Raw genomic sequence first — 26,641 nt, forward strand, 5'->3', positions numbered from 1 at the left:
AACTCTGAAGGCTAGAAAGGAGTGGCAGGATATATTTAAAGTGATAAGGTGAAAGACCTACAACCAAGAATATTCCACCCTGTAAAGTTCTCATTCAGATCTGATGGAGAAATCAAAAGTTTCACAAACAAGCAAAAGCTAAAAGAGTTCAGCACCACCAAAACAGCTTTACAAGAAATATTAAAGGAACTTCCCTAAGTGAACAAGAAAAAGACACAATGAGAAAGATGAAAAGCATGAACGGAAAAAGCTCATCAGTAAAAGCAAATGTATAGCAAAGATAAGAAACCATCTATGCACAAAGGTAGTAGAAGGTTAAAAGACAAAAGTAGTAAAATCATCTATATCCTCGATAAGCAGTTAAGGGATACACAAAACAATTAGATGCAAAATATGATATCAGCAACAGTAATCACGAGGGGAGGAAAGTACAAATGCAGGCTTGTTAAAATGCATTTGAAAGTAAGATATCAGCAACTTAAAACAAATATACATATATGCATATACATACATACATATATATCTCATGATAACCACAAACCAAAAATCTGTAATAGATATACACCCAAAAAAAGAAAAGGAGTCTAAATATAACACTAAAGAGAGTCATCAAATCACAAGAGAACAAAAGAAGAAAGGAACAAAAAAGAGATATGAAAATAACCTAAAACAATGAATAAAATATCAATAAGAACATATATTATCAATAATTACTTTATTTTTATTTATTTTTTTTTGCGGTACGTGGGCCTCTCTCACTGTTGTGGCCTCTCCCGTCGCAGAGCACAGGCTCTGGACGCGCAGGCTCAGCGGCCATGGCTCACGGGCCCAGCCACTCCGCAGCATGTGGGATCTTCCCGGACTGGGGCACAAACCCATGTCCCCTGCATCGGCAGGTGGACTCTCAACCACTGCGCCACCAGGGAAGCCCAATAATTACTTTAAATGCAAATGACTTAAGTGCTCCACTCAAAAGACATAGAATGGCTGAATGGATACAAAAAGACATAGAATGGCTGAATGGATACAAAAAGAAGACCTGTACATATGCTGCCTACAAGAGACTTACTTCAGATCTAAAGGCACACACAGGCTGAAAGTGAGGGAATGGAAAAAGGTATTCCATACAAAAATGGAAATCAAAACAAAGCAAGGAAAGCAATATTTATATCAGACAAAATAGACTTCAAAGTGAAGACTGTTATAAGAGACAAAGAAGGACATTACATAATGATCAAGGAATCAATCCAAGGAGATATAACAATTGTAAATATGTATGCACCCGACATAGAAGCAGTTAAATACATAAAGCAAATATTGACAGATGTAAATAGAGAAATTGACAGTAACACAATAATAGTAGGGGTCTTTAAGTGCCCCTTCCATCAATGGACAGATCATTCAGAAAGAAAGTCAATACGGAAACACTAGCCTTAAAAGACACATTAGATCAATGGACTTAATAGATATATACACGACATTCCACCCAAAAGCAGGAGAATACACATTCTTTTCAAGTACACAAGAAACATTCTCCAGGATAAATCACATGTTAGGCCTCAGTAAATTTATGAAAACTTAAATCATATCTAGCATATTTTCCAACTACAATGTTATGAGACTAGAAATCACTACAAGAAAAAAAATTGCAAAAAACAGAAACACGTGGAGGCTAAACAATATGCTACCAACCAACTGATGGATCACTGAAGGAATCAAAGAGGAAATCAAAAAATACCTGGAGACAAATGAAAATGAAAACACGAGGATCCAAAATCTACGTGACACAACAAAAGCAGTTCTAACAGGTAAGTTTATATTGATACAAGCTTACCTCAGGAAACAAGAAAAATCTCAAATAAACAACCTAACCTACCACCTAAAAGAATCAGAAAAAGAAGAACAAGGCTGAAAGTTAGCAGAAGGAAGGAAATAGTAAAGATCAGAGCAGACATAAATGAAATAGAGACTAAAAAGGCAGCAGAAAAGATCAATGAAACTAAAAGTTAGTTCTTTGAAAGATAAACAAAATTGATTCACCTTTAGCCAGATGTATTAAGAAAAAAATGAAGAGGGCCCAAATCAATAAAATAAGAAATGAAAAAGGAGAAGTTAAAACCAACACCATAGAGATACAAAGGATCATAAGAGACTACCATGAGCAACTATATGCCAATAAAATGGATAACCTGGAAAAACTGGACAAATTTCTAGAAATGTACAGTCTCCCAAGACTGAGCCAAGAAGAAATAGAAAATATAAACAGACCAATTACCAGTAACAAAATTGAGTCAGTAGTAAAAAAAAAAAAAAAAAATTCCAACAAATATAAATCTAGGACCAGGTGGCTTCACAGGTGAACTTTATCAAATATTTAGAGATGAATTAACACCAATCTTTCTCAAACTATTCCAAAATGTGCAGAGGAAGGAACGCTTCCAAACTCATTCTATGAGGTTAGCACCACCCTAATACCAAAACCAGACAAAGATATCACACACACACGTGCACACACACACACACACACACACAAAATTACAGGCCAATATCACTGATGAACATACATGCAAAAGTCCTCAACAAAATATTAGCAAACTAATGCAACAATACATCAAAAGAATCATGATCAAGTGGGATTCAACCCAGGGATGAAAGGATTTTTCAATACCAACAAATCAATCATTGTGATACACCACATTAACAAGTTCAAGAATAAAAACCATATGATCATCTCAATAGATGCAGAAAAAGCTTTGAAATAAATTCAGTATTCATTAATGATTATAAAACTCTCTAGAGGGTGGGTACAGAGGGAACATACCTCAACATAATAAAGGCCACATATGACAAGTCCACAGCTAACATCATACTCAATGGTGAAAAGCTGACAGCATTTCCTCTAAGATCAAGAACAAGACAAGGATGCCCACTCTCACCAATTTCATACAAAACAGTTTTGGAAGTCCTAGCAACAGTAGTCAGACAAGAAAAAGAAATAAAAGGAATCCAAATTGGAAAGGAAGAAGTAAAACTATCACAAGGATCTGTTTGCAGATGGCATGATCCTATACATAGAAAATTCCAAAGATGCACCCCCAAAACTACTAGAGCTCATCAGTGAATTCAGTAAATTTTCAAGATACAAAATTAATATAAAGAAATCTGTTGCATTTCTATACACTAACAATGAACTATCAGAAAGAGAAAATAAGGAAACAATTCCATTTACAATTGCATCAAAAAGAATAAAATATCTATGAATAAACCTACCTAAGGAGGTAAAAGACCTATACTCAGAAAACTATAACACGCTGATGAAAGAAACTGAAGATAACATAAACAGGTGAAAAGATACACTGTATTCATGGATTGCAAGAATTAATATTGTTAAAGAGACCATACTACCCAAGACAAAATACAGATTCAGTGCAATCCCTGTCAAAATACCAATGGCATTTTTCACAGAACTAGAACAAATAATTTAAAAATTTGTATGGAAACACAGAAGACCCTGAATAGTCAAAACAATTTTGGGAAAGAAGAACAGAACTGGAGGAGTCATGATCCCTGATTTCAGACTATACTGCAAAGCTACAAGAATCAGAACAGTATAGTACTGGCAAAAAAACAGACACATGGATCAGTGGAAGGATCCACTGATCCTTGTGATACACCACATTAGGATAGAGTGCCCAGAAATAAACATATGCACTTATGGTCATTTAATCTAAAATACAGGAGGCAAGAATATACAACGGAGAAAAGACAGTCTGTTCAATAAGTGGTTCTGGGAAAACTAGACAGCTACATGTAAAAGAATGAAATTAGAACATTCTCTAACACTGCATCTAAAAATAAACTCAAAATTGATTAAAGCCTACCTGAAATCATAAAACTCTTAGAAGAGAAAACAGGCAGAACACTCTTTGACATAAATTGTAGCAATATTTTTTTGGATCTGTCTCCTAAATCAAAGGAAACAAAAGCAAAACTAAACAAGTGGGACCTAATTAAAGTTAAGAGCTTTTGCACAACAAAGGAAACCAGTGACAAAAATGAAAAGACAACCTACTGAATGGCAGAACTTATTTGCAAATGATATGACCAATAGGGGTTAATATCCAAACTATATGAACAGCTCATACAACTCAACATCAAAATAACAAACAACCCAATTAAAAAATGGTCAGAAGATTGAACAGACATTTTTCCAAAGAAGATATACAGCTCACCAACAGGCACATGAAAAGATGCTCAACATCGTTAATCATCTGAGAAATGCAAATTAAAACTGCAATGAGATATTACCTCACACCTGTCAGAATGGCTATCATCAAAAAGAACACAAATAACAAATGTTTGTGTGGATGTAGAGGAAAGGAAACCCTTGTACACTGCCAGTTGGACTGTAAATTGGTGCCGCCACTATGGAAAACAGTATGGAGGTTTTTCAGAAAACTAAAAATAGAACTGTCATATGAGTCAGCAATTCCACTCTTGGGTATTTATCAAAAAAAAACCCCAAACACTAATTCGAAATGATATATGCACCCTAGTGTTCATAGTTGTCAAGATATGAAAGCAACCTATGTGTCCATCAGCAGATGAATGGATAAAGAAGATGTGGTACGTATATACAATGGCATACTACTCAGCCATGAAAAAGAATTAAATATCACCATTTGCAACATGGATGGACTTGAAGGGTATTATGCTGAGTGAAATAAGTCAGACAGAGAAAGGCAAATACTGTATGATATCACTTATATGTGGAATCTAAAAAATATGACAAGCTAGTGAATATAACATAAAAGGAACAGACTCGCAGATGTAGGGCACAAACTAGTGGTCACCACTCAGGAGAGGGAAGGTGGAGGAGCAAGGTAGGGGTAGGAGATTAAGAGGTTCAAACTACTATGTATAAATGAGCTACAAGAATATATTGTACAACACAGGGAATATAGCCAATATTTTATATTAACTATAAATGGAACATAACTTTAAAATATTGTGAATCACTATGCTGTATACCTGAAACTTATATGATATTGTATTAACACATCAACTATACCTCAATAAAGAAAGGATGTGGAAGAAGTGAATAACACTATCAACTGACATTTATAGAACTCTTCAGCCAAGAAGAGCAAGATATACATTCTACGTAATTGCAGATGGAACATTCACCACACTCAATCGTATATGTTAGGTCATATATTTCTAAGAATAAAAATCATGCAGAATAGGTTCTTTGATCACATGGAATTAAATCAGAAATCAATCACAAAAGTATACCTAGAAAATTCCCAAATATTTGGGAAATTAAATAATAATACACTACTAAATAATCCAAGCATCAAAGAAGAATTTACAAGGTTAAGCCTGGAAAATACTTTGAGTCAAATAATAAAGAAAAGAAATATATCAAAATTTGTGAGATATAGCTAAATACTCAGAAAATATGTATTGCTTTAAATGTTTTTATTATAAAAGGTGTAAAATGCTTTATTAGAAAAGAAAGGTGTAAAATCAACAATTTCCACTTACATCTGAAAAAGATTCAATTTAAATACAGAAAGTTCATAATAAAAATGAAAGTTCTTAATAAAAAAAGAGCAGAAATTAATGAAGTTTTAAAAAAGACACACCCACAGAGGAAAGTACCAAAACCTAAAGCTGGTTCTTGGAAAATTAATAAAACCATAAACTCTTTAAAAGATGAAGCAAGAAAAACGGGAGGAAACATAAATTGCCAATATTAGAAATGAAAGAAGATATGTATATCATACAGGTCTTACAGACATTAAAATGATAATGAGAGGATGTTACAAACAATTTTATGCCAATAAATTTCACAACTTAGATAAATTAACAAATTAACAAATTCAGTCACAAATTACCAAAAGTGACCCAAGAAGAAATACAGAACTTTAATAGCCTTACATCATTTAAAGAAACTGAATTTATAATTCATGCCCCCAACATACACACAAAATCCTGACCCAGATGGCTTCATTGGTAGATTCTATTTTAATGTTTAAGTAAGAAATAATATCAATTCTACACAAATCCAAAAGATAAAAAAATAGAGGAGGAGTAAATACTCTTCAAGTCATTTTATGAGGTCTCTACAGCCCTAATACAAAATCGGGGGGGCCATTGCAAGATAGGAAATGACAAAATGGAACGCATTATGCTAAGTGAAATAAGTCAGAGAAAGACAAATATCATATGATCTCACATGTGGAATCTGAAGAAAACAAAACACAACAAACCGATAGATGCAGAGAAGAAACTGGCTGTTGTCAGAGGCGGCTGGGGTAGAGGGAGCTTGAGATGGATGAAAGGGGCCAAAAAACACAAACTTCCAGTCATCAAATAATTCATGAGATGTAATGTATAGCATGGTGACTACAGTTAGTAATACTGTATTGTGTATTTGAAAGTTGCTAAGAATAGATCTTAAAAGTTCTCATCCCATGAAAAAAAACTCTATGTGTTGTAAAAAAAAAAAAAAAAGATGTTAACTAGACTTATTATAGTGATCATTTCATAATACAGTTGACCCTGGCACAATGTGGAGGTGGGGCTCCGAACCCTGCACAGTCAAAAATCTGTAAATAACTTCGTTGCCGACCCTCTGTATCTGCGGTTCCACATTCGTGGATTCAATCAACTTCGAATCATGTAGTACTACTGTAGCATTATTTGAAAAAAATCTGCATATAAGTGAACCTGTGCAGTTCAAACCCCAGTTGTTCAAGGGGCTAACTGTATATACAAATATCAAATCATTATGCTGAATAACTGAAACTGATATAATATTATATGTGAATTATATCTCAAAAATATGTTCACACCAGCTTTATTCATAATTGCCCTGAACTAGAAACAGCCCAGATATTAATCAACAAGAGACTGGATAAGCAAACTGTGGTATATTCATATAATAGAATATTACAAAGCAAGTAAAAGGAGTAAACAAGTGATACAACAACATGGGTGACTCCCCAAAACATTATGCTGAATGAAAAAACCTAGGCACAAAAATGTATGTCCCTTTCCCCTCATTTATATGAAATTGTAGAATAGGCAAAATTCTGGGGATCAAAATCAGATTAGTAGTTCCTCTGTTTCCAGGTGTGGGGTGTTGATTGGAAAGGGGCATGAAGGAACTTTTTGAGGTGATGAAAAAGTTCTGTTTCTTGATTGGGAATGTAGTTACATGAGTGTATGCATTTGTCAAAATTACAGAACTATATACTTAAGATCTGAGCATTTCACTGTATTACAACTTATACTTCAATTTTTAAAAAACCTTCACATACGTTTCAGCTGAGAAATCCCTCCTTTGGGAATCTAACGGTAAAATAAATGCATCAGTAAGTACATAAAGATACACGGACAAGGCTTCAGTTGAGGAAACCAAGGTTCCCACGGTATTTAAAGCAGATTTTGTAGGAACTATTTCATTTTTTGGTCAACGTCAAAACACTTTTGGGGGAGAAAGTGGAAATATTAACAAAAAAGGGAATGTAGAATCAAGTGCCTTCTCAACCCAGATAAAAGACTAAGTTTTTAAAAGTGAAAAAGTCACATAAAAAGTACAGGCTGGATAATTTCCCCCCAAATACTTGCATAAACTTGAGGTTGTCCAATAAAAATACCAAAGATATTATGGTTAAGCAGCAAGAATTGTTAGAAGTCCTTTTCTAAAGGTACAAAGGCCACTTAAAATGTTTTTCCATGAGTAAGGCTAAAAATGCAGAATTTCACAATACTACTGGAAAACTTACTGTGGGAAAAAAAAGAATATCTAGCAACAGGTGAATGACTGAATAAACTGTGGTACATTCACAGTATGGCATATTAGGCATCATTAAAAAGAATAATTATATATATGCAATTTGACTTGAAAGGATTTCCATCATGCAGTGTTATTTGAGAAGAGGAAGATGCAGAAGAGTATACAGAAAATGATCCCGTCTAGTAAATAACGATGACAGTTCTCATAGCGCCCAACCCTGTACAGTTTGCCCTCTGTATCCGTGGACTCCACACCCACAAATTCAACCAACTGTGAATGGAAAATACACCAGGAAAAAATTACAGAAAGTTCCCAAAAGCAAAACTTGAATTTACCATGCACTGGCATTATTTACATAGCATTTATATTTTGTTAGGTATTATAAGCAATCTAGAGATTATTTAAAGTATGTGGGAGGATGTGCACAGATTCTATGCAAATACTACACCATTTTATATAAGGGACTTGAGCAACCACAGTTTTTGGTATCCTTGGGGATCCTAGAACCAATCTCCCATAGGTACCAAGGGCGACTATATGTATCTTTGGTACCTGTATTATGTTTGTGTATGTATATATGATATGAAATATAGATAAAGGTATGAAAGAAAAAGTACCAAATTGTTAATACTGATATCTTCAAAGAGGGCTGGGAGTAGTTTAGAAACAGAAAGATCTGTTTTAAAAGAATTCCCACAATAAATATCTAAGAAATGCTGTGATCACTCACACACACACACACACACACACACACGCACACGTAAAAAGATGGTAACCAAAAAATTTTTAATGTGTTGAAAGATCGATTTTTACTTTCTTCCTTATTCTTTTTCCATCCACATATTTTGCTATTGACACATTACTTATATATTCAGAAAAAAAGGGCATTTTCATTTTCAGGGAAATAAAAACATTGCAAAAAGCTTTGAAATTTAAAAAATATATGGTACTGCAAGTAAAGATATTGTTAATTCTGCATAATTAATATGTTTTAAAATTCAAAAATTTTAAATAAAAGATCACACAGCGTAAACAACACGTTTTGCTTACACCAAAGAACAAAACATCATACCTAAACAGACCCCAAAGCACAGACATCACAGACTGAAAGACACACACATGTACCTGGATGATTCAGAAGAGTATCAAGTTCTTCTTTGGCCACAACCATTCTTAATCTATCACTACTATCAATGACAAAAATAATGGCTTGTCCTTCTCTGTATAATATAAAGAATGAGAAATAATAAAGATAAACTTGAACATTTTTCTATGTTTACTATCCATTTGCAATTCCTAACCTGTGTATTACATCTTCATGTCCTATGTCCATTTATACATTACAGGCTTTGGTGCTATTTCTTATTAGTTTATATGAGTAACTAATATATTAACCATGTTAGTCATATTTCATGTAAAATAATTTCTTTTCATTTGGATCATAATATGGTATATTTAGTGGCATTTCATAATTTAAAAAAATAACAAGTAAAACCATAATCCTATTACACAGATACAACCATTAATATTTTCATGTAAATCATTTTCAACATTTCCTTTGTGTATATTCATATATGAATATCTACATCTGTATTTAAATGGAATCCTGTTTTATACTGCCTTTCTGAAATATATGTACATTTCCCTGATCTTTTTTTGCAGTATAGTTTGAACTACTTTTATATGAAACATTAAAGCTCTACACCAGTGTTTCTCAAATATTTTTTACCATAACCATAGTGAGAAATACATTTTACATTAAGATGCGGTTAGACACATAAGTATATGTAAATATATTTGAAATAGTCTCCTGAGACAATACTTACAAAGAGCTTTTATTTTATTCTATTTGACTTTTAAGCTGATAACCAGCCACTGAAATGGTATAAGGATTCACTTATAGATCACAGCGGCACTTCAAAAAATCACTGATTTCCTTCGCATCTTTCTTTTAATGATTATAAAGTATAATGGACGTGTCATTAAATATTGTACCAAACTTCTATTTTTGGACTTCATAGGTTACTTCCAATTTTCATTACTATGAAAAACTTTGGGATAAACATCCTCCTAAATACATTTTAAAAATTTCTTGATACTTTAAGATCTGTTCTTAGGAATAAAATTTCCAGGAATACATACAAAATTTAAAGTTTTAGATAAACATTGATAAATTATCCTCTGGAAATGTTATATCAATTTATACTACTACCAGCACTTTTCCCACTCCCTTGCCAGCATGGCTCTTATCATTCTTTTCAATTTTTTACCATCCTAACAGCATATTATTTTACTTTGTATTTTGTTAATTGCTCGTTAAGTTCAATATATTTTCATATATTTATTGGACATTTATATATGTTTTGTGACTCAGTGTAATCATAAATTAAGATTTTAAAGTTCAATGCCATTAGTAACCACAGGCATATAAAAATAAAACAAAATTTTAATACCATTTTCTCCTATCATTTAAAAAATGAATGCAGATTATCACAGTCACATATTACTAGTGGATATGGAAACTGATATAATTGGAAATACCTATCAAGAGCTTTAAAAATGTTCACTTTGAGCCAGTAATTTCATTTCTGGAATTTATACTAAGGAAACATAAAGTATGACAGAGATTTATACAGTAATATGTTAACTGAAGAACTGCTTATAATCTTCAAAAACTGAGAACAGTCTTTATGTCCAAAAATAGAGAAATGATTACGCAAATTTGGGCACAGGAATATGAAAAAATATTAGGCTGCCATGAGAGTTACATCCTTTCTATGTTTTTCTTGATTCACCCTTATCATAAAATGTTAACTGAAAAACTATATAGTACATGGTACATACTTTAGAAGGCTACTTTCTCAATTATGTAAAGTGTATATTATATATTTCAAAATAGAAGAAACATACCCAAAAGATTAACAATGGTAAATTTATTAGTGAGATTTACAGGAAACAATGTTTAAATATGCTTTTCTATATTTTCCAAATATTAACTCCTTTCCAAATATGCACTCTTTATATTTTATGCTTTATTACTTTTTTTATATTCTAAGAGTAATATGCAAAAATTATACAATAATTAACATTACAGAGTCATACAAATGACAAACTAAACTTCCTTTATAATCTTATCCCCAAAACAAATGCTATTAATGGTACGGTATATTCCACTAAGAATTTTCTTCTCTCTCCATATATATTAAGCACATACTTTTATTAAGAATAATTTTTTTCTTCATATAATTGATATGAAAAAATGTCATTATAAATAATTCTCAACACACATTCTTCTCTGTGTATCTTTGCCCAGTAGTCCTAGTCATACTGTACTTTTCTGAAAGCAAAAATTATGGCTGCAGGGCATGAACATTTTTCATTTTAACAGATATTGATAAATTATCCTAAGAAAGATGTTACATTCTCACTACAAGAGTGGCTTATTTTGCCAACAGTAGACTTAATTAATCTTTTTAACCTCTTTCAGTCTAATAGATTAAAATGCACTTGTTCTTTCACAATTAGAAAAGTATAGAGATAGAGGAAATAAATTTACTATTACTGTAGACTTCTCAACAGTAACCATATTCAGCATTCCACCTACAATGTACCTATAATACTCTTGAATTCATTAACTTCTTCCAAAAAGATTTTGAAGAAAAAGAAGTTAAAGTCAGAAAAAAAGCTTCCTTTTTAAAGTACTATTTTTTATGCAGTATTGTTTTCCGTAATTAAAATAAATGTTACATTTTTTTAAAGTAACTAAAGTAAATACACTTTTTTTTTAGAAAAAAGAATTGTTTACCTACTAATTGGAAGAAGAATAAAAAAATCCTATACTGAAAACTGAGGTTTCCTTAAAAACAAAAACACCTCACATTTCCCCCAGAGAATTTATTGTAGGATACCACAAACATCCCACCCTTCCTTTTCCAAACTGGCCCTCAAATCTGAAGCATTCTTCTCTTTCTACCTCAGAGGTCCTCTGGCTCTGTATGATTTAAATAGGCCCTCAATATTTAAAGAATATCTGGAATAAATCTCCTTTGGTTCCTACCCAAGGAATACAACATTTGTCCCCATGTTAGCATGAAAGAATTAGCCAATGAAAATTAAAATCTGATCTGGCAGTCATCACACACCATTTCAAGACAAGAGTTCATAAGAACAAAAGTGCATTTAGTGAAGAGATACTGTTTATAAATTTCAGACTCCAAAAGTGAGTTACACTCATCTTAAATGAAGAAGTCCTAGTAATATTACAAGTTTAATGAATTTATTTTAACATCGCATGCAAATCTTGAGAAGGTATAACACACTTGGATCCTAGCAACTTGACAGCTATTAATCTGAAGAAACTGGTGAGCACTTGATTTGCACATGCTAAAAATATCTTGTTTAGAATTGCTTGTAGAACACATGGATCAACTATTAGCGCTGTTATTTTAACTAAATTTATACAGTAAGTATTTACTGATCTATCTGGCCAGAATCATACTTGGTCTTGAAGAAATACTGAATAAAAAAAAAAATCCCTGCCCTTGAGGAGTTCATAATCCCACTAGGGAGGCAGCTATGGTACATGAGTTTAAGATGTAATAAGTATGATTCAAGAGATATGAATGGACGAAGTACCGTGTCAACATGGGGGACAGAATAACTGGGCAAAACAGTGGAATCCTTCATAGAGGAGGTGACTTTTGAGCTAGTCCTTAAAGAACAAATATATTAACCTTAAGTTGCAGAGAAGTAGGGTAGAATAGGACATTAAAAACAGACAGAACAACATATGCAAGGTCAGGAAGAACCTGAAGCACTTGAGAAATAATGTGAAGTATGATTATACTATTTTTAAAAATTAGGAAGTATATTTAAATTATATAAAGAATAAACATTGCAACCTAGCCCATGTAATCATTTGGATTTCTAATCATTACTGGTTATTAAAATATAACCATCTAGTTTACCAACATTCACAGACATACTTACTTATAATAGTGTTCCCAGAGATTTCTGTATCTTCCTTGACCTGACATGTCAAACACTGTAAAAGACAAACTATAAAACAAAACAAACAAAATGAAAAAATATGACTACATTATAAGGTAGTAAAAGTCTAACTTTTACTTAAAATTTTAAATTGTTTTCAATCAAAGAAACCACCCTTAATATACAATATTCAACTTGGGCCAGCTTTCAAGTACAAGTGCCATAGAATGAAATTTTTTGAATATAAATATGATTTTACAATTAGTAACATATAAAAAAGATATTTCCTTTGCTAGTGAGGTTGTCAGAGTTTACCTAAACTCTAAATTCTTTAGAATAATCCAGAGGTAGTGGTACAAATATTTTAATATCTATGGGCTTCTGAAATAGCAACTTACTTTTTTCTACGAGTAGGAGGAATAACTATGTAGATCTAATATCATTTTTCACTCACAACTTCTTTTTTTTTTTTTTTTTTTTTTTAAACATCTTTATTGGGGTATAATTGCTTTACAATGGTGTGTTAGTTTCTGCTTTACAACAAAGTGAATCAGCTATACATATACATATGTTCCCATATGTCTTCCCTCTTGCGTCTCCCTCCCTCCCACTCTCCCCATCCCACCCTTCCAGGCTGTCACAAAGCACCGAGCTAATATCCCTGTGCCTTGCGGCTGCTTCCCCCCAGCTATCTACCTTACTACGTTTGTTAGTGTGTATATGTCCATGACTCTCTCTCGCCCTGTCAAAACTCACCCTTCCCGCTCCCCATATCCTTAAGTCCGTTCTCCAGTAGGTCTGCGTCCTTATTCCTATCTTACCCCTAGGTTCTTCATGACATTTTTTTCCCTTAAATTCCATATATATGTGTTAGCATACGGTATTTGTCTTTTTCTTTCTGACTTACTTCACTCTGTATGACAGATTCTAGGTCTATCCATCTCATTACAAATAGCTCAATTTCATTTCTTTTTAAGGCTGAGTAATATTCCATTGTGTATATGTGCCACATCTTCTTTATCCATTCATCCGATGATGGGCGCTTAGGTTGTTTCCATGTCCTGGCTATTGTAAATAGAGCTGCAATGAACATTTTGGTACATGACTCTCTTTGAATTTTGGTTTTCTCAGGGTATATGCCAAGTAGTGGGATTGCTGGGTCATATGGTAATTCTATTTGTAGTTTTTTAAGGAACCTCCATACTGTTCTCCACAGTGGCTGAACCAATTCACATTCCCACCAGCAGTGCAAGAGTGTCCCCTTTTCTCCACACCCTCTCCAGCATTTATTGTTTCTAGATTTTTTGATGATGGCCATTCTGACTGGTGTGAGATGATATCTCATTGTAGTTTTGATTTGCATTTCTCTAATGATTAATGATGTTGAGCATTCTTTCATGTGCTTGTTGGCATTCTGTATATCTTCCTTGGAGAAATGTCTATTTAGGTCTTCTGCCCATTTTTGGATGGGGTTGTTTGTTTTTTTGTTATTGAGCTGCATGAGCTGCTTGTAAATTTTGGAGATTAATCCTTTGTCAGTTGCTTCATTTGCAAATGTTTTCTCCCATTCTGAGGGTTGTCTTTTGGTCTTGGTTATGGTTTCCTTTGCTGTGCAAAAGCTTTGAAGTTTCATTAGGTCCCATTTGTTTATTTTTGTTTTTATTTCCATTACTCTGGGAGGTGGGTCAGAAAGGATCTTGCTGTGATTTACGTCATAGAGGGTTCTGCCTATGTTTTCTTCTAAGAGTTTGATAGTTTCTGGCCTTACATTTAGGTCTTTAATCCATTTTGAGCTTATTTTTGTGTATGGTGTTAGGGAGTGATCTAATCTCATACTTTTACATGTACCTGTCCAGTTTTCCCAGCACCATTTATTGAAGAGGCTGTCCTTTCTCCACTGTACATTCCTGCCTCCTTTATCAAAGATAAGGTGTCCATATGTGCGTGGGTTTATCTCTGGGCTTTCTATCCTGTTCCACTGATCTATCTTTCTGTTTTTGTGCCAGTACCATACTGTCTTGATGACTGTTGCTTTGTAATATAGTCTGAAGTCAGGGAGCCTTATTCTTCCAGCTCCTTTTTTCGTTCTCAAGATTGCTTTGGCTATTCGGGGTCTTTTGTGTTTCCATACAAATTGCGAAATTTTTTGTTCTAGTTCTGTGAAAAATGCCAGTGGTAGTTTGATAGGGATTGCATTGAATCTGTAGATTGCTTTGGGTAGTAGAGTCATTTTCACAATGTTGATTCTTCCCATCCAAGAACATGGTATATCTCTCCATCTATTTGTATCATCTTTAATTTCTTTCATCAGTGTCTTATAATTTTCTGCATACAGGTCTTTCGTATCCTTAGGTAGGTTTATTCCTAGATATTTTATTCTTTTTGTTGCAATGGTAAATGGGAGTGTTTTCTTGATTTCACTTTCAGATTTTTCATCATTAGTATATAGGAATGCCAGAGATTTCTGTGCATTAATTTTGTATCCTGCTACTTTACCAAATTCATTGATTAGCTCTAGTAGTTTTCTGGTAGCATCTTTAGGATTCTCTATGTATAGTATCATGTCATCTGCAAACAGTGACAGCTTTACTTCTTCTTTTCCGATTTGGATTCCTTTTATTTCCTTTTCTTCTCTGATTGCTGTGGCTAAAACTTCCAAAACTATGTTGAATAAGAGTGGTGAGAGGGGGCAACCTTGTCTTGTTCCTGATCTTAGTGGAAATGCTTTCAGTTTTTCACCATTGAGGATGATGTTTGCTGTGGGCTTGTCATATATGGCTTTTATTATGTTTAGGAAAGTTCCCTCTATGCCTACTTTCTGGAGGGTTTTTATCATAAATGGGTGTTGAATTTTGTCGAAAGCTTTCTCTGCATCTATTGAGATGATCATATGGTTTTTCTCCTTCAATTTGTTAATATGGTTTATCACATTGATAGATTTGCGTATATTGAAGAATCCTTGCATTCCTGGAATAAACCCCACTTGATCATGGTGTATGATCCTTTTAATGTGCTGTTGGATTCTGTTTGCTAGTATTTTGTTGAGGATTTTTGCATCTATGTTCATCAGTGATATTGGCCTGTAGTTTTCTTTCTTTGTGACATCCTTGTCTGGTTTTGGTATCAAGGTGATGGTGGCTTCGTAGAAGGAATTTGGGAGTGTTCCTCCCTCTGCTATATTTTGGAAGAGTTTGAGAAGGATAGGTGTTAGCTCTTCTCTAAACATTTGATAGAATTCACCTGTGAAGCCATCTGGTCCTGGGCTTTTGTTTGTTGGAAGGTTTTTAATCACAGTTTCAATTTCAGTGCTTGTGATTGGTCTGTTCATATTTTCTATTTCTTCCTGATTCAGTCTTGGCAGGTTGTGCATTTCTAAGAATTTAGCCATTTCTTCCAGATTGTCCATTTTATTGGCATAGAGTTGCTTGTAGTAATCTCTCATGATTTTTTTTATTTCTGCAGTGTCAGTTGTTACTTCTCCTTTTTCATTTCTAATTCTATTGATTTGAGTCTTCTCCCTTTTTTTCTTGATGAGTCTGGCTAGTGGTTTATCTATTTTGTTTATCTTCTCAAAGAACCAGCTTTTAGTTTTATTGATCTTTGCTATTGTTTCCTTCATTTCTTTTTCATTTATTTCTGATCTGATTTTTATGATTTCTTTCCTTCTGCTAGCTTTGGGGTTTTTTTGTTCTTCTTTCTCTAATTGCTTGAGGTGCAAGGTTAGGTTGTTTATTCGAGATGTTTCCTGCTTCTTAAGGTGGGCTTCTATTGCTATAAACTTCCCCCTTAGAACTGCTTTTGCTGCATCCCATAGGTTTTGGGTCGTTGTGTCTCCATTGTCATTTGTTTCTAGGTATTTTTTTATTTCCTCTTTGATTTCTTCAGTGATCACTTCATTATTAAGTACTGTATTGTTTAGCCTCAATGTGTTTGTATTTTTTACAGATCTTTTCCTGTAATTGATATCTAGTCTCATGGCGTTGTGGTCGGAAAAGATACTTGATACAATTTCAGTTTTCTTAAATTTACCAAGGCTTGATTTGTGACCCAAGATATGATCTATCCTGGAGAATGTTCCATGAGCACTTGAGAAAAATGTGTATTCTGTTGTTTTTGGATGGAGTGTCCTATAAATATCAATTAAGTCCATCTTGTTTAATGTATCATTTAAAGCTTGTGTTTCCTTATTTATTTTCATTTTGGATGATCTGTCCATGGGTGAAAGTGGGGTGTTAAAGTCCCCTACTATGAATGTGTTACTGTTGATCTCCCCTTTTATGGTTGTTAGTATTTGCCTTATGTATTGAGGTGCTCCTATGTTGGGTGCATAAATATTTACAATTGTTATATCTTCTTCTTGGATCGATCCCTTGATCATTATGTAGTGTCCTTCTTTGTTCCTTTTAATAGTCCTTATTTTAAAGTCTATTTTGTCTGATATGAGAATTGCTACTCCAGCTTTCTTTTGGTTTCCATTTGCATGGAATATCTTTTTCCATCCCCTTACTTTCAGTCTGTATGTGTCTCTAGTTCTGAAGTGGGTCTCTTGTAGACAGCATATATAAGGGTCTTGTTTTTGTATCCATTCAGCCAATCTGTGTCTTTTGGTGGGAGCATTTAGTCCATTTACATTTAAGGTAATTATTGATATGTATGTTCCTATTCCCATTTTATATATTGTTTTGGGTTCGCTACTATAGGTCATTTCCTTCTCTTGTGTTTCGTGTCTAGAGAAGTTCCTTTAGCATTTGTTGTAAAGCTGGTTTGGTGGTGCTGAACTCTCTCAGCTTTTGCTTGTCTGTAAAGGTTTTAATTTCTCCATCAAATGTGAATGAGATCCTTGCTGGGTAGAGTAGTCTTGGTTTCAGGCTATTCTCCTTCATCACTTTCAGTATGTCCTGCCACTCCCTTCTGGCTTGTAGGGTTTCTACTGAGAGATCAGCTGTTAACCTTATGGGGATTCCCTTGTGTGTTATTTGTTGTTTTTCCCTTGCTGCTTTTAATATGCTTTCTTTGTATTTAATTTTTGACAGTTTGATTAATATGTGTCTTGGCGTGTTTCTCCTTGGATTTATCCTGTATGGGACCCTCTGTGCTTCCTGGACTTGATTAACTATTTCCTTTCCCATATTAGGGAAGTTTTCAACTATAATCTCTTCAAATATTTTCTCAGTCCCTTTCTTTCTTTCTTCTTCTTCTGGAACCCCTATAATTCGAATGTTGGTGCGTTTCATGTTGTCCCAGAGGTCTCTGAGACTGTCCTCAGTTCTTTTCATTCTTTTTTCTTTATTCTGCTCTGCAGTAGTTATTTCCACTACTTTATCTTCCAGGTCACTTATCCGTTCTTCTGCCTCAGTTATTCTGCTATTGATCCTATCTAGAGTGATTTTAATTTCATTTATTGCATTGTTCATCGTTGCTTGTTTCATCTTTAGTTCTTGTAGGTCCTTGTTAACTGTTTCTTGCATTTTGTCCATTCTACTTCCAAGATTTTGGATCATCCTTACTATCATTATTCTGAATTCTTTTTCAGGTAGATTGCCTATTTCCTCTTCATTTGTTAGGTCTGGTGGGTTTTTATCTTGCTCCTTCATCTGCTGTGTGTTTTTCTGTCTTCTCATTTTGCTTATCTTACTGTGTTTGGGGTCTCCTTTTTGCAGGCTGCAGGTTCGTAGTTCCCGTTGTTTTTGATGTCTGTCTCCAGTGGCTAAGGTTGTTTCAGTGGGTTGTGTAGGCTTCCTGGTGGAGGGGACTAGTGCCTGTGTTGTGCTGGATGAGGCTGGATCTTGTCTCTCTAGTGGGCAGGTTCACATCTGGTGGTGTGTTTTGGGGTGTCTGTGGCCTTATTATGATTTTAGGCAGCCTCTCTGCTAATGGGTGGGGTTGTGTTCCTGTTTTGCTAGTTGTTTGGCATAGGTTGTCCAGCACTGTGGCTTGCTGGTCGTTGAGTGAAGCTGGGTGCTGGTGTTAAGATGGAGGTCTCTGGGATATTTCCACCGTTTAATATTATGTGGAGCTGGGAGGTCTCTTGTTGACCAGTGTCCTGAAGTTGGCTCTCCTACCTCAGAGGCAGAGCCCTGACTCCTGGCTGGAGCACCAAGAGCCTTTCATCCACACAGCTCAGAATAAAAGGGAGAAAAAGTAGGGAGAATTAGTAGAAGTATGAGTAAAGAAAGAGGGAAAGGAGGAAAGGAAGGAAGGAAGAAAGAAGCAAAGAAGGAAAGAAAGGAGGGAGGGAGGGAGGGAGGAAGGAAGGAAGGAGGGAAAGAAGGAAAAAAGACAGAAAGAAAGATGATACAGTAAAAATAAAATAAAGTATAATATAGTTATTGAATTAAAAAATATTTAGAAAAAAAAAAAGGGACGGATAGAACCTTAGGACAAATGTTGGAAGCAAAGCTATACAGAGAAAATCTTACACAGAAGCATACACATACACCTTCACAAAAAGAGGTAAAGGGGGAAAAAATCATAAATCCTGCTCCCTGAGACCACCTCCTCAATTTGGGGTGATTCGTTGTCTAAAGGAGGGAGGGAAGGAAGGAAAGAAAGAAAGAACGAAGGTAAAGTATAATAAAGTTATTACAATTAAACTTAATTATTAAGAAAAAGAATTTTTAAAAAAAAGTCATGGACGGATAGAGCCCTAGGACAAATGGTGGAAGCTAGAGTGTACAGACTAGATGTCACACAGAAGCATACACGTACACATTCACAAAAAGAGGAAAAGGGAAAAAAATCATAGATCTCGCTCCTAAATTCCACCTCTTCAATTTGGGATCATTCCTTGTCTATTCAGGTATTCCACAGATGCAGGGTATATCAAGTTGATTGTGGAGCTTTAATCCGCTGCTTCTGTGGCTGCTGGGAGAGATTTCCCTTTCTCTTCTTTGTTCTCACAGCTCACAGGAGCTCAGCTTTGGATTTGGCCCTGCCTCTGCGTGTAGGTCGCTGGAAGGCGTCTGTTTTTTCGCTCAGACAGGACGGGGTTAAAGGAGCCGCTGATTCGGGGCCTCCGGCTCACTCAGGCCGGGGGTTGGGGGATGGGGGAAGGAGGGGCACTGCGTGCGGGGCCGGCCTGCGGCGGCAGAGGCAGTGTGACGTTGCGGCAGAGGCCGGCGTGACGTTGTACCAGCCTGAGGCCCGCCGTGCGCTGTCCCGGGGAAGTTGTCCCTGGATCCCGGGAACCTGGCAGTGGCGGGCTGCACAGACTCCGCGGAAGAGGGGTGTGGAGAGTGACCTGTGCTCGCACACAGGCCCCTTGGTGGCGGCAGCAGCAGCCTTAGCGTCTCCCGCCCGTCTCTGGGGTCCGCGGTTTTAGCCACGGCTCGCGCCCGTCTCTGGGGTTTGCACTTTCAGCCGTGGCTCGCGCCCGTCTCGGGGGCTCGCGCCCTCAGCCGCGGCTCGCGCCCGTCTCGGGGGTTCGCGCTTTTAGCCGCGGCTCGCGCCCGTCTCTGGAGTTCCTTTAAGCAGCGCTCTTAAACCCCTCTCCTCGCGCACCAGGAAACAAAGAGGGAAGGAAAAGTCTCTTGCCTCTTCGGCCGGTGCAGGCTTTTCCCCGAACTCCCTCCCGGCTAGTCGTGGTGCACTAACCCCTTCAGGCTATGTTCAAGCCGCCAACCCCAGTCCTCTCCCTGAGCTCCGTCCAAAACCAAAACCCGAGCCTCAGCTCGCAGCCCCCCCCGCCCCGGCAGGTGAGCAGACAAGCCTCTCGGGTTGGTGAGTGCTGGTCGGCACCGATCGTCTGTGCAGGAATCTCCCCGCTTTGCCCTCCGCACCCGTCGCTGTGCACTACTCCGCGGTCCCAAAACTCCCCCCTCCGCCTCCCGCAGTCTCCGCCCGCGGAGGGGCTTTGTGGAAACTTTTCCTCCTTCACAGCTCCCTCCCACTGGTGCAGGTGCCGTCCTTATTCTTTTGTCTCTGTTTTTTCTTTTGCCCTACCCAGTTACGTGGGGAGTTTCTTGCCTTTTGGGAGGTCTGAGGTCTTCTGCCAGCCTTCAGTAGGAGTTCTGTAGGAGTTGTTCCACATGTGGATGTATTTCTGGTGTATCCGTGGGGAGGAAGGCGATCTCCGCGTCTTACTCTTCCGCCATCTTCAAGGTCCCCCCCCACTCACAACTTCTTAATCACAAGTTTAATAAAATGAATTACCTGGACGATTTGAATTTCTCTATGCTGAATCCTATCGTTGGAACTATATCTTGAGATTGAGCCTTTAAGAGAGAAGACAAAGTTTAGAAAATTGCAATTACCAAAGATGAATTTTTCCTCAGGTTAAAAAAAAAAGCACCCAGATTTTCCAGTTCTAAAATCTGCCACTAAGGAGATGACAGGATTAAACAAAATTATAAATTTTGCAATGAGATCACTGCATGTGAATTCTTTATAAAGTTTAAGGTTTACTAATTATAAATCTGCATGTGTGTCTTCACATTTTGTGGCTTGCTGCAAGTTACCACGGACTTAAAGTGGTTTCATAAGTCTCCTTCAGCTCACATATAGGACTTTCTAATCTTTCATACTTATTGAGTTTATATATGCTGCAGAGGACTGTGCTCATGTGTAGATGGTGAATATACATGGTCCCTGCTCTCATGGAATTTATAATCTGGAGGAGGTAAACAGCAATAAACAACTGAGTTACAAGTGAACACAATTTTGAGCAGTGCTCAGTGCAATGAAAGGTGATTGAGGGTGGGAGGCCATGGGGCAGAGGAGGGTTAGTATAGAAGAGCCTCTCTGATGAGGGGACATCTCACCCAGGAGTGAATGTTAAGAAGGGGAAAAGCTATGACAAGATATTGGCAAAGAACATTCCAGTCAAAGGAATTAGCCAGGGCATGACCTCAAGGCGGGGAGGAACTCACCACCACTCAGAAAAAGTAGAAGGCCTGTATGTCTAAAGTATATTTAGTGAGGGAAAGAGCTGTATGTAACCAAGTAAGATAGGTAGGGCCTTGAAGGCCATGGTGGGAAATGTGTGGAAAAGAGATTGCAAGGGGGCAAGAGTATAGTGGGAGACCTGCTGACACATCCCACAGGCAAGTAAAAGGCCTTAAATGGACAAGTTAGCTCATCAAATGCATCATAATACTTCTATCATCAAAACTTTCTCCTTTTGAATAAAAATCCATTCACTTTCTGACCCAGATGCCTAGGATTTATTCTCAACTCCTCCCCCCCCTTTTTTTTTTTTGCGGTACGCGGGCCTCTCACTGCCTTGGCCTCCCCCGCTGCGGAGCACAGGCTCCAGACGCGCAGGCTCAGCGGCCATGGCTCACGGGCCCAGCCGCTCCGCGGCACGTGGGATCCTCCTGAACCGGAGCACGAACCCGCGCCCCCCGCATCGGCAGGCGGACTCCCAACCACTGCGCCACCAGGGAAGCCCCCAACTCCTCCCCTTTTACATTCCCTATACAACCGTTCTCTAAGCTTTATTGGTTCTATCTCACTACCTTAGCTCAGGCCATTATCGTTTCTTGTTTCAAATTACTACGATAGCCTCCTGATTACTCCTAATTGCTAATATACTACCTAAACAAGTTACTTAACTTCTCTAAGCCAGGGGTCCCCAATCCCAGGCCTTGGACCGGTAGCGGTCCGTGGCCTGTTAGGATCCGGGCCGCACATTAGGAGGTGAGTGGTGGGTGAGCCAGCAAAGCTTCATATACCGCTCCCCATCACTCCCCATCGCTCACATTACCGCCTGAACCATCCCCCCAACCCCCCTGCACCCCCCTGTGGAAAAACTGTCTTCCATGAAACTGGTCCCTGGTGCCAAAAAGGTTGGGGACCGCTGGAAAAACTGTCTTCCATGAAACTGGTCCCTGGTGCCAAAAAGGTTGGGGACCGCTGTTCTAAGCCTTAATTTTCCCAAATGTAAAATATATTATTACTATCCTTAACTCATAGTGTTATCATGAGAATTAAATAAGTTAATGGATACAAAATACTCAACATAGTGTCTGGTCCATAGTAAACGCTCAACAAATGTTTGCTATTATTAGAATTACACGCTCACTGATTTCAGTTTCATCCCCCAATTTTCTCCATCTGCCCAGAGTGTAACTTAAAAAAATTTCCTTTCAGTTCATCTTGTTGCTTTTATGTAAAAACAGGAGAAGTAGAGGAGAAATTGTTGCTCCACATCATTATGTTCACTTTGGTAGTCTACTCCTGAAAATTTTAAATTCAAATCGAAAGACAGAAGGTGAAAAGTCACTGTAGCTTTGTCACCTTAATAGTAATGTGCTAGGGAAAAGACCTCCCAGAGCTGCCCTTGATGTGGCTTTCTGAGATCTGTTTATTCAGCTTTTCCTTTCATCCTGTGAGCTGCCTAGTATTCTTCCAAAAATATCTCTCTTTTTGTTTATGTTAGACAGATTTTATTTCCTGCTACTCAGATTCCTGCCTCATACCTTAGGGGTCTTTCATTGCACAACAAACTTTGGAATAAAGAGTTTCCTAATTTTTGTTGTCCCAAAATGCAACACTGTTTCGATTTTATGGATTTTTCATGTGCCAATCATGTGATAAAATCATCAGCTATTATTATTAGGAAAAACATAATAATAAAAAAGTTTAAAAGCTTAAAGAAATCTCAGAAAATATACCTCAAATGAGTAGCTTTGTCTTCAGTGAGCTGTAATTAGAAATTGGCCTAGCCTCTTCACAATCACCCAGTTTCTTCACAAACACCTTCTGTTTCCAGACAAGCTACCCTTTTACTTGCTGTTTTAATAGGGATAAAATTAATCAACTTTCTTTTCTTCCCCTCACTTCTAAAGTTCTATTGGAAGATAATTAGAAAGAAGAAACTCCACAAATTAATCAGGATAGGACAAGATATGTGGGCTGGTACTTCCAGATTTTCCTCTAAACAATTCCGAAATAGTCTCCACCGATTGACTTTCCTCTGCTCTATCCAGGAACAAATACATTTGGTAATTCCCTAAATTGGACAGGGAATGCTTACAAAGCAAGCAAAGGGCACAGGAATTAGTACCTAAGTGGACTAGGCTATCTGAGACAGCCCAGGAATAGACCAACATCAATAAGAGTACAACAAGATTTCTAAGAGAGACCCTATTTGGTTAGCTTTATTAAGACTGCTAAAAATGATATCCTCGGTGCTATCGATCATTACTCCCTACCCAAAAATAAAAATTAAAAAAATCACCCATCAGTCCATTTGTCCAAAAATACATTTAACTACTAAGCAATATTCTAGGTGTCTGGGATTCAGTATTGAACAATACAAGATCTATACTCTTATGGAATTTAATTTTACAATGAGGAAAAATTTAATAAACAACAACTGTATATGCAAGGTAATTTCAGATTGTTTTAAACGTTAAGAATATAAAACTGGATGATGTGATAGAATGAGAGCATTTATGTTGGGGAGTGGGACAAAAGTGGGAATTTTAGTAGAAAGGTATTTACAGAGCACATCTCAAGAAATGACAGCTAAGAGCAGGTTCTTGGAAAGTTATCAAGTTAAAATGTACCTCCTCTCTCTCTATTCATCAGTTTAGAAAACCTAGATCAGCAACCTCAGTATATTAACAATAAATGAACATTAGGACAGCTTAATATTAAAAACTAGTTTGGGTTCAGGAAGTATCTTGTTATCTAGAAACTGATTTTATCCCCCCAAAATAAGATACTGTAAAATGAGATTTGCAATTTCTTTTGCAAGACATTTCCTAATAGAGCATTGTAGATTTCTATTATTCACCTTAATTCATTAAAAATAATGAATTTCTGGGGGGTTCAGGGAAGATGGGGAAGAGTAAGACACGGAGATCACCTTCCTCCCCACAGATACACCAGAAATACAGCTACACGTGGAACAACTCCTACAGAACACCTACTGAACGCTGGCAGAAGACCTCAGACCTCCCAAAAGTCAAGAAACTCCCCACGTACCTGGGTAGGGCAAAAGAAAAAAGAATAAACAGAGACAAAAGAATAGGGACGGGACCTGCACCAGTGGGAGAGAGCTGTGAGGGAGGAAAGGTTTCCACACACTAGGAAGCCCCTTCGCGGGTGGAGACTGTGGGTGGCGAAGGGGGAAGCTTCGAAGCTGCGGGGAAGAGCGCAGCAACAGGGGTGCGGAGGGCAAAGCGGAGAGATTCCCTCACAGAGAATTGGTGCCGACTGGCACTCACCAGCCTGAGAGGCTTGTCTGCTCACCCGCCGGGGTGGGGGGGCTGGGAGCTGAGGCTCGGGCTTCGGTCAGATCACAGGGAGAGGACTGGGGTTGGCAGCGTGAACACTGCCTGCAGGGGTTTAGTGCACCACGGCTGGCCGGGAGGGAGTCCGGGGAAAAGTCTGGACCTGCCGAAGAGGCAATAGACTTTTTCTTCTCTCTTTGTTTCCTGGTGCGCTAGGAGAGGGGATTAAGAGCTCTGCTTTAAGGAGCTTCAGAGACGGGCGTGAGCCGTGGCTAACAGCGCGGACCCCAGAGATGGGCATGAGACACTAAGGCTGCTGCTGCTGCCACCAAGAAGACTGTGTGCGAACACAGGTCACTCTCCACACCTCCCTTCTGGGGAGCCTGTGCAGCCTGCCACTGCCAGGGTCCCGGGATCCAGGGACAACTTCCCCGGGAGAACGCACGGCATGCCTCAGGCTGGTGCAACGTCCCGCTGGCCTCTGCTGCTGCAGGCTCGCCCCGCATCTGCACCCCTCCCTACCCGCTGCTTCAGTGAGCCAGAGTCCCCGACGTAGCTGCTCCTTTAACCCCGTCCTGTCTGAGCGAAGAACGGATGCCCTCCGGCAACCTACACACAGAGGCGGGGCCAAATCCAAAGCTGAGCCCCTGGGAGCTGTGAGAACAAAGAAGAGAAAGGGAAATCTCTCCCAGCAGCCTCAGGAGCAGCGGATTAAATCTCCACAATCAACTTGATATACCCTGCATCTGTGGAATACCTGAATAGACAAGGAATGATCCCAAATTGAAGAGGTGGACTTTGAGAGCAAGATTTATTATTTTTCCCCCTTTCCTCTTTTTGTGAGTGTGTATGTGTATGCTTCTGTGTGAGATTTTGTCTGTATAGCTTTGCTGTCACCATTTGTCCTAGGGTTCTATCCGTCTGTTTCTTTTTTATTCTTTAAAAAAATTTTTTTTCCTAATAATTATATTTTATTTAAATAACTTTATTGTATTTTATCTTACTTTATTTTATCCTCTTTCCTTTCTTTCTTTCTTTTCTTTTTGTCTTCCTTCCTCCTCTCCTTCCTTCCTCCCTCCCTCCCTCCTCTCCTTCCTTCCTCCCTCCGTCCCTCCCTTCCTCCCTACGTTTTCTCCCTTTTATTCTGAGCCGTGTGGATGAAAGGCTCTTGGTGCTGCAGCCAGGACTCAGTGCTGTGCCTCTGAGGAGGGAGAGCCAACTTCAGGACACTGGTCCACAAGAGACGTCCCAGCTCCACATAGTATCAAATGGCGAAAATCTAGACACCTCCATCTCAACACCAACACCCAGCTCCACTCAACGACCAGCAAACTACAGTGCTGGACACCCTATGCCAAACAACTAGCAAGACAGGAACACAAGCCCACTCATTAGCAGAGAGGCTGCCTAAAATCATAATAAGTCCACAGACACCCCAAAACACACCACCAGACGTGGACCTCCCCACCAGAAAGACAAGATCCAGCCTCATCCACCAGAACACAGGCACTAATCCCTTCAATCAGGAAGCCTACACAACCCACTGAAACAATTTTAGCCACTGGGGACAGACACCAAAAACAACGGGAACTACAAACCTGCAGCCTGCAAAAAGGAGACCCCAAACACAGTAAGATAAGCAAAATGAGAAGACAGAAAAACACAC

General features: G+C 37.7%; 1 protein-coding gene across 2 annotated transcripts in view; it reads right to left on the bottom strand.

Moving 5' to 3' along the window:
• The window catches only part of ARL6 (ADP ribosylation factor like GTPase 6), a 61,855-nt gene that overhangs the window by 20,095 nt on the left and 15,119 nt on the right, over nucleotides 1-26,641 (bottom strand). For both annotated transcript variants that reach the window (XM_065876621.1, XM_065876623.1), the window contains exons 2-4: nucleotides 20,948-21,009; nucleotides 12,797-12,865; nucleotides 8,933-9,027 (exon numbers count right to left, since the gene is read on the bottom strand). In XM_065876621.1, the coding sequence (XP_065732693.1) occupies nucleotides 8,933-9,027; nucleotides 12,797-12,865; nucleotides 20,948-21,009 (226 nt within the window). The remainder of the gene's footprint in view (nucleotides 1-8,932; nucleotides 9,028-12,796; nucleotides 12,866-20,947; nucleotides 21,010-26,641) is intronic.

This window comes from Phocoena phocoena, chromosome 4 (assembly GCF_963924675.1).
Source record: "Phocoena phocoena chromosome 4, mPhoPho1.1, whole genome shotgun sequence".
Lineage (NCBI taxonomy): Eukaryota > Metazoa > Chordata > Mammalia > Artiodactyla > Phocoenidae > Phocoena > Phocoena phocoena.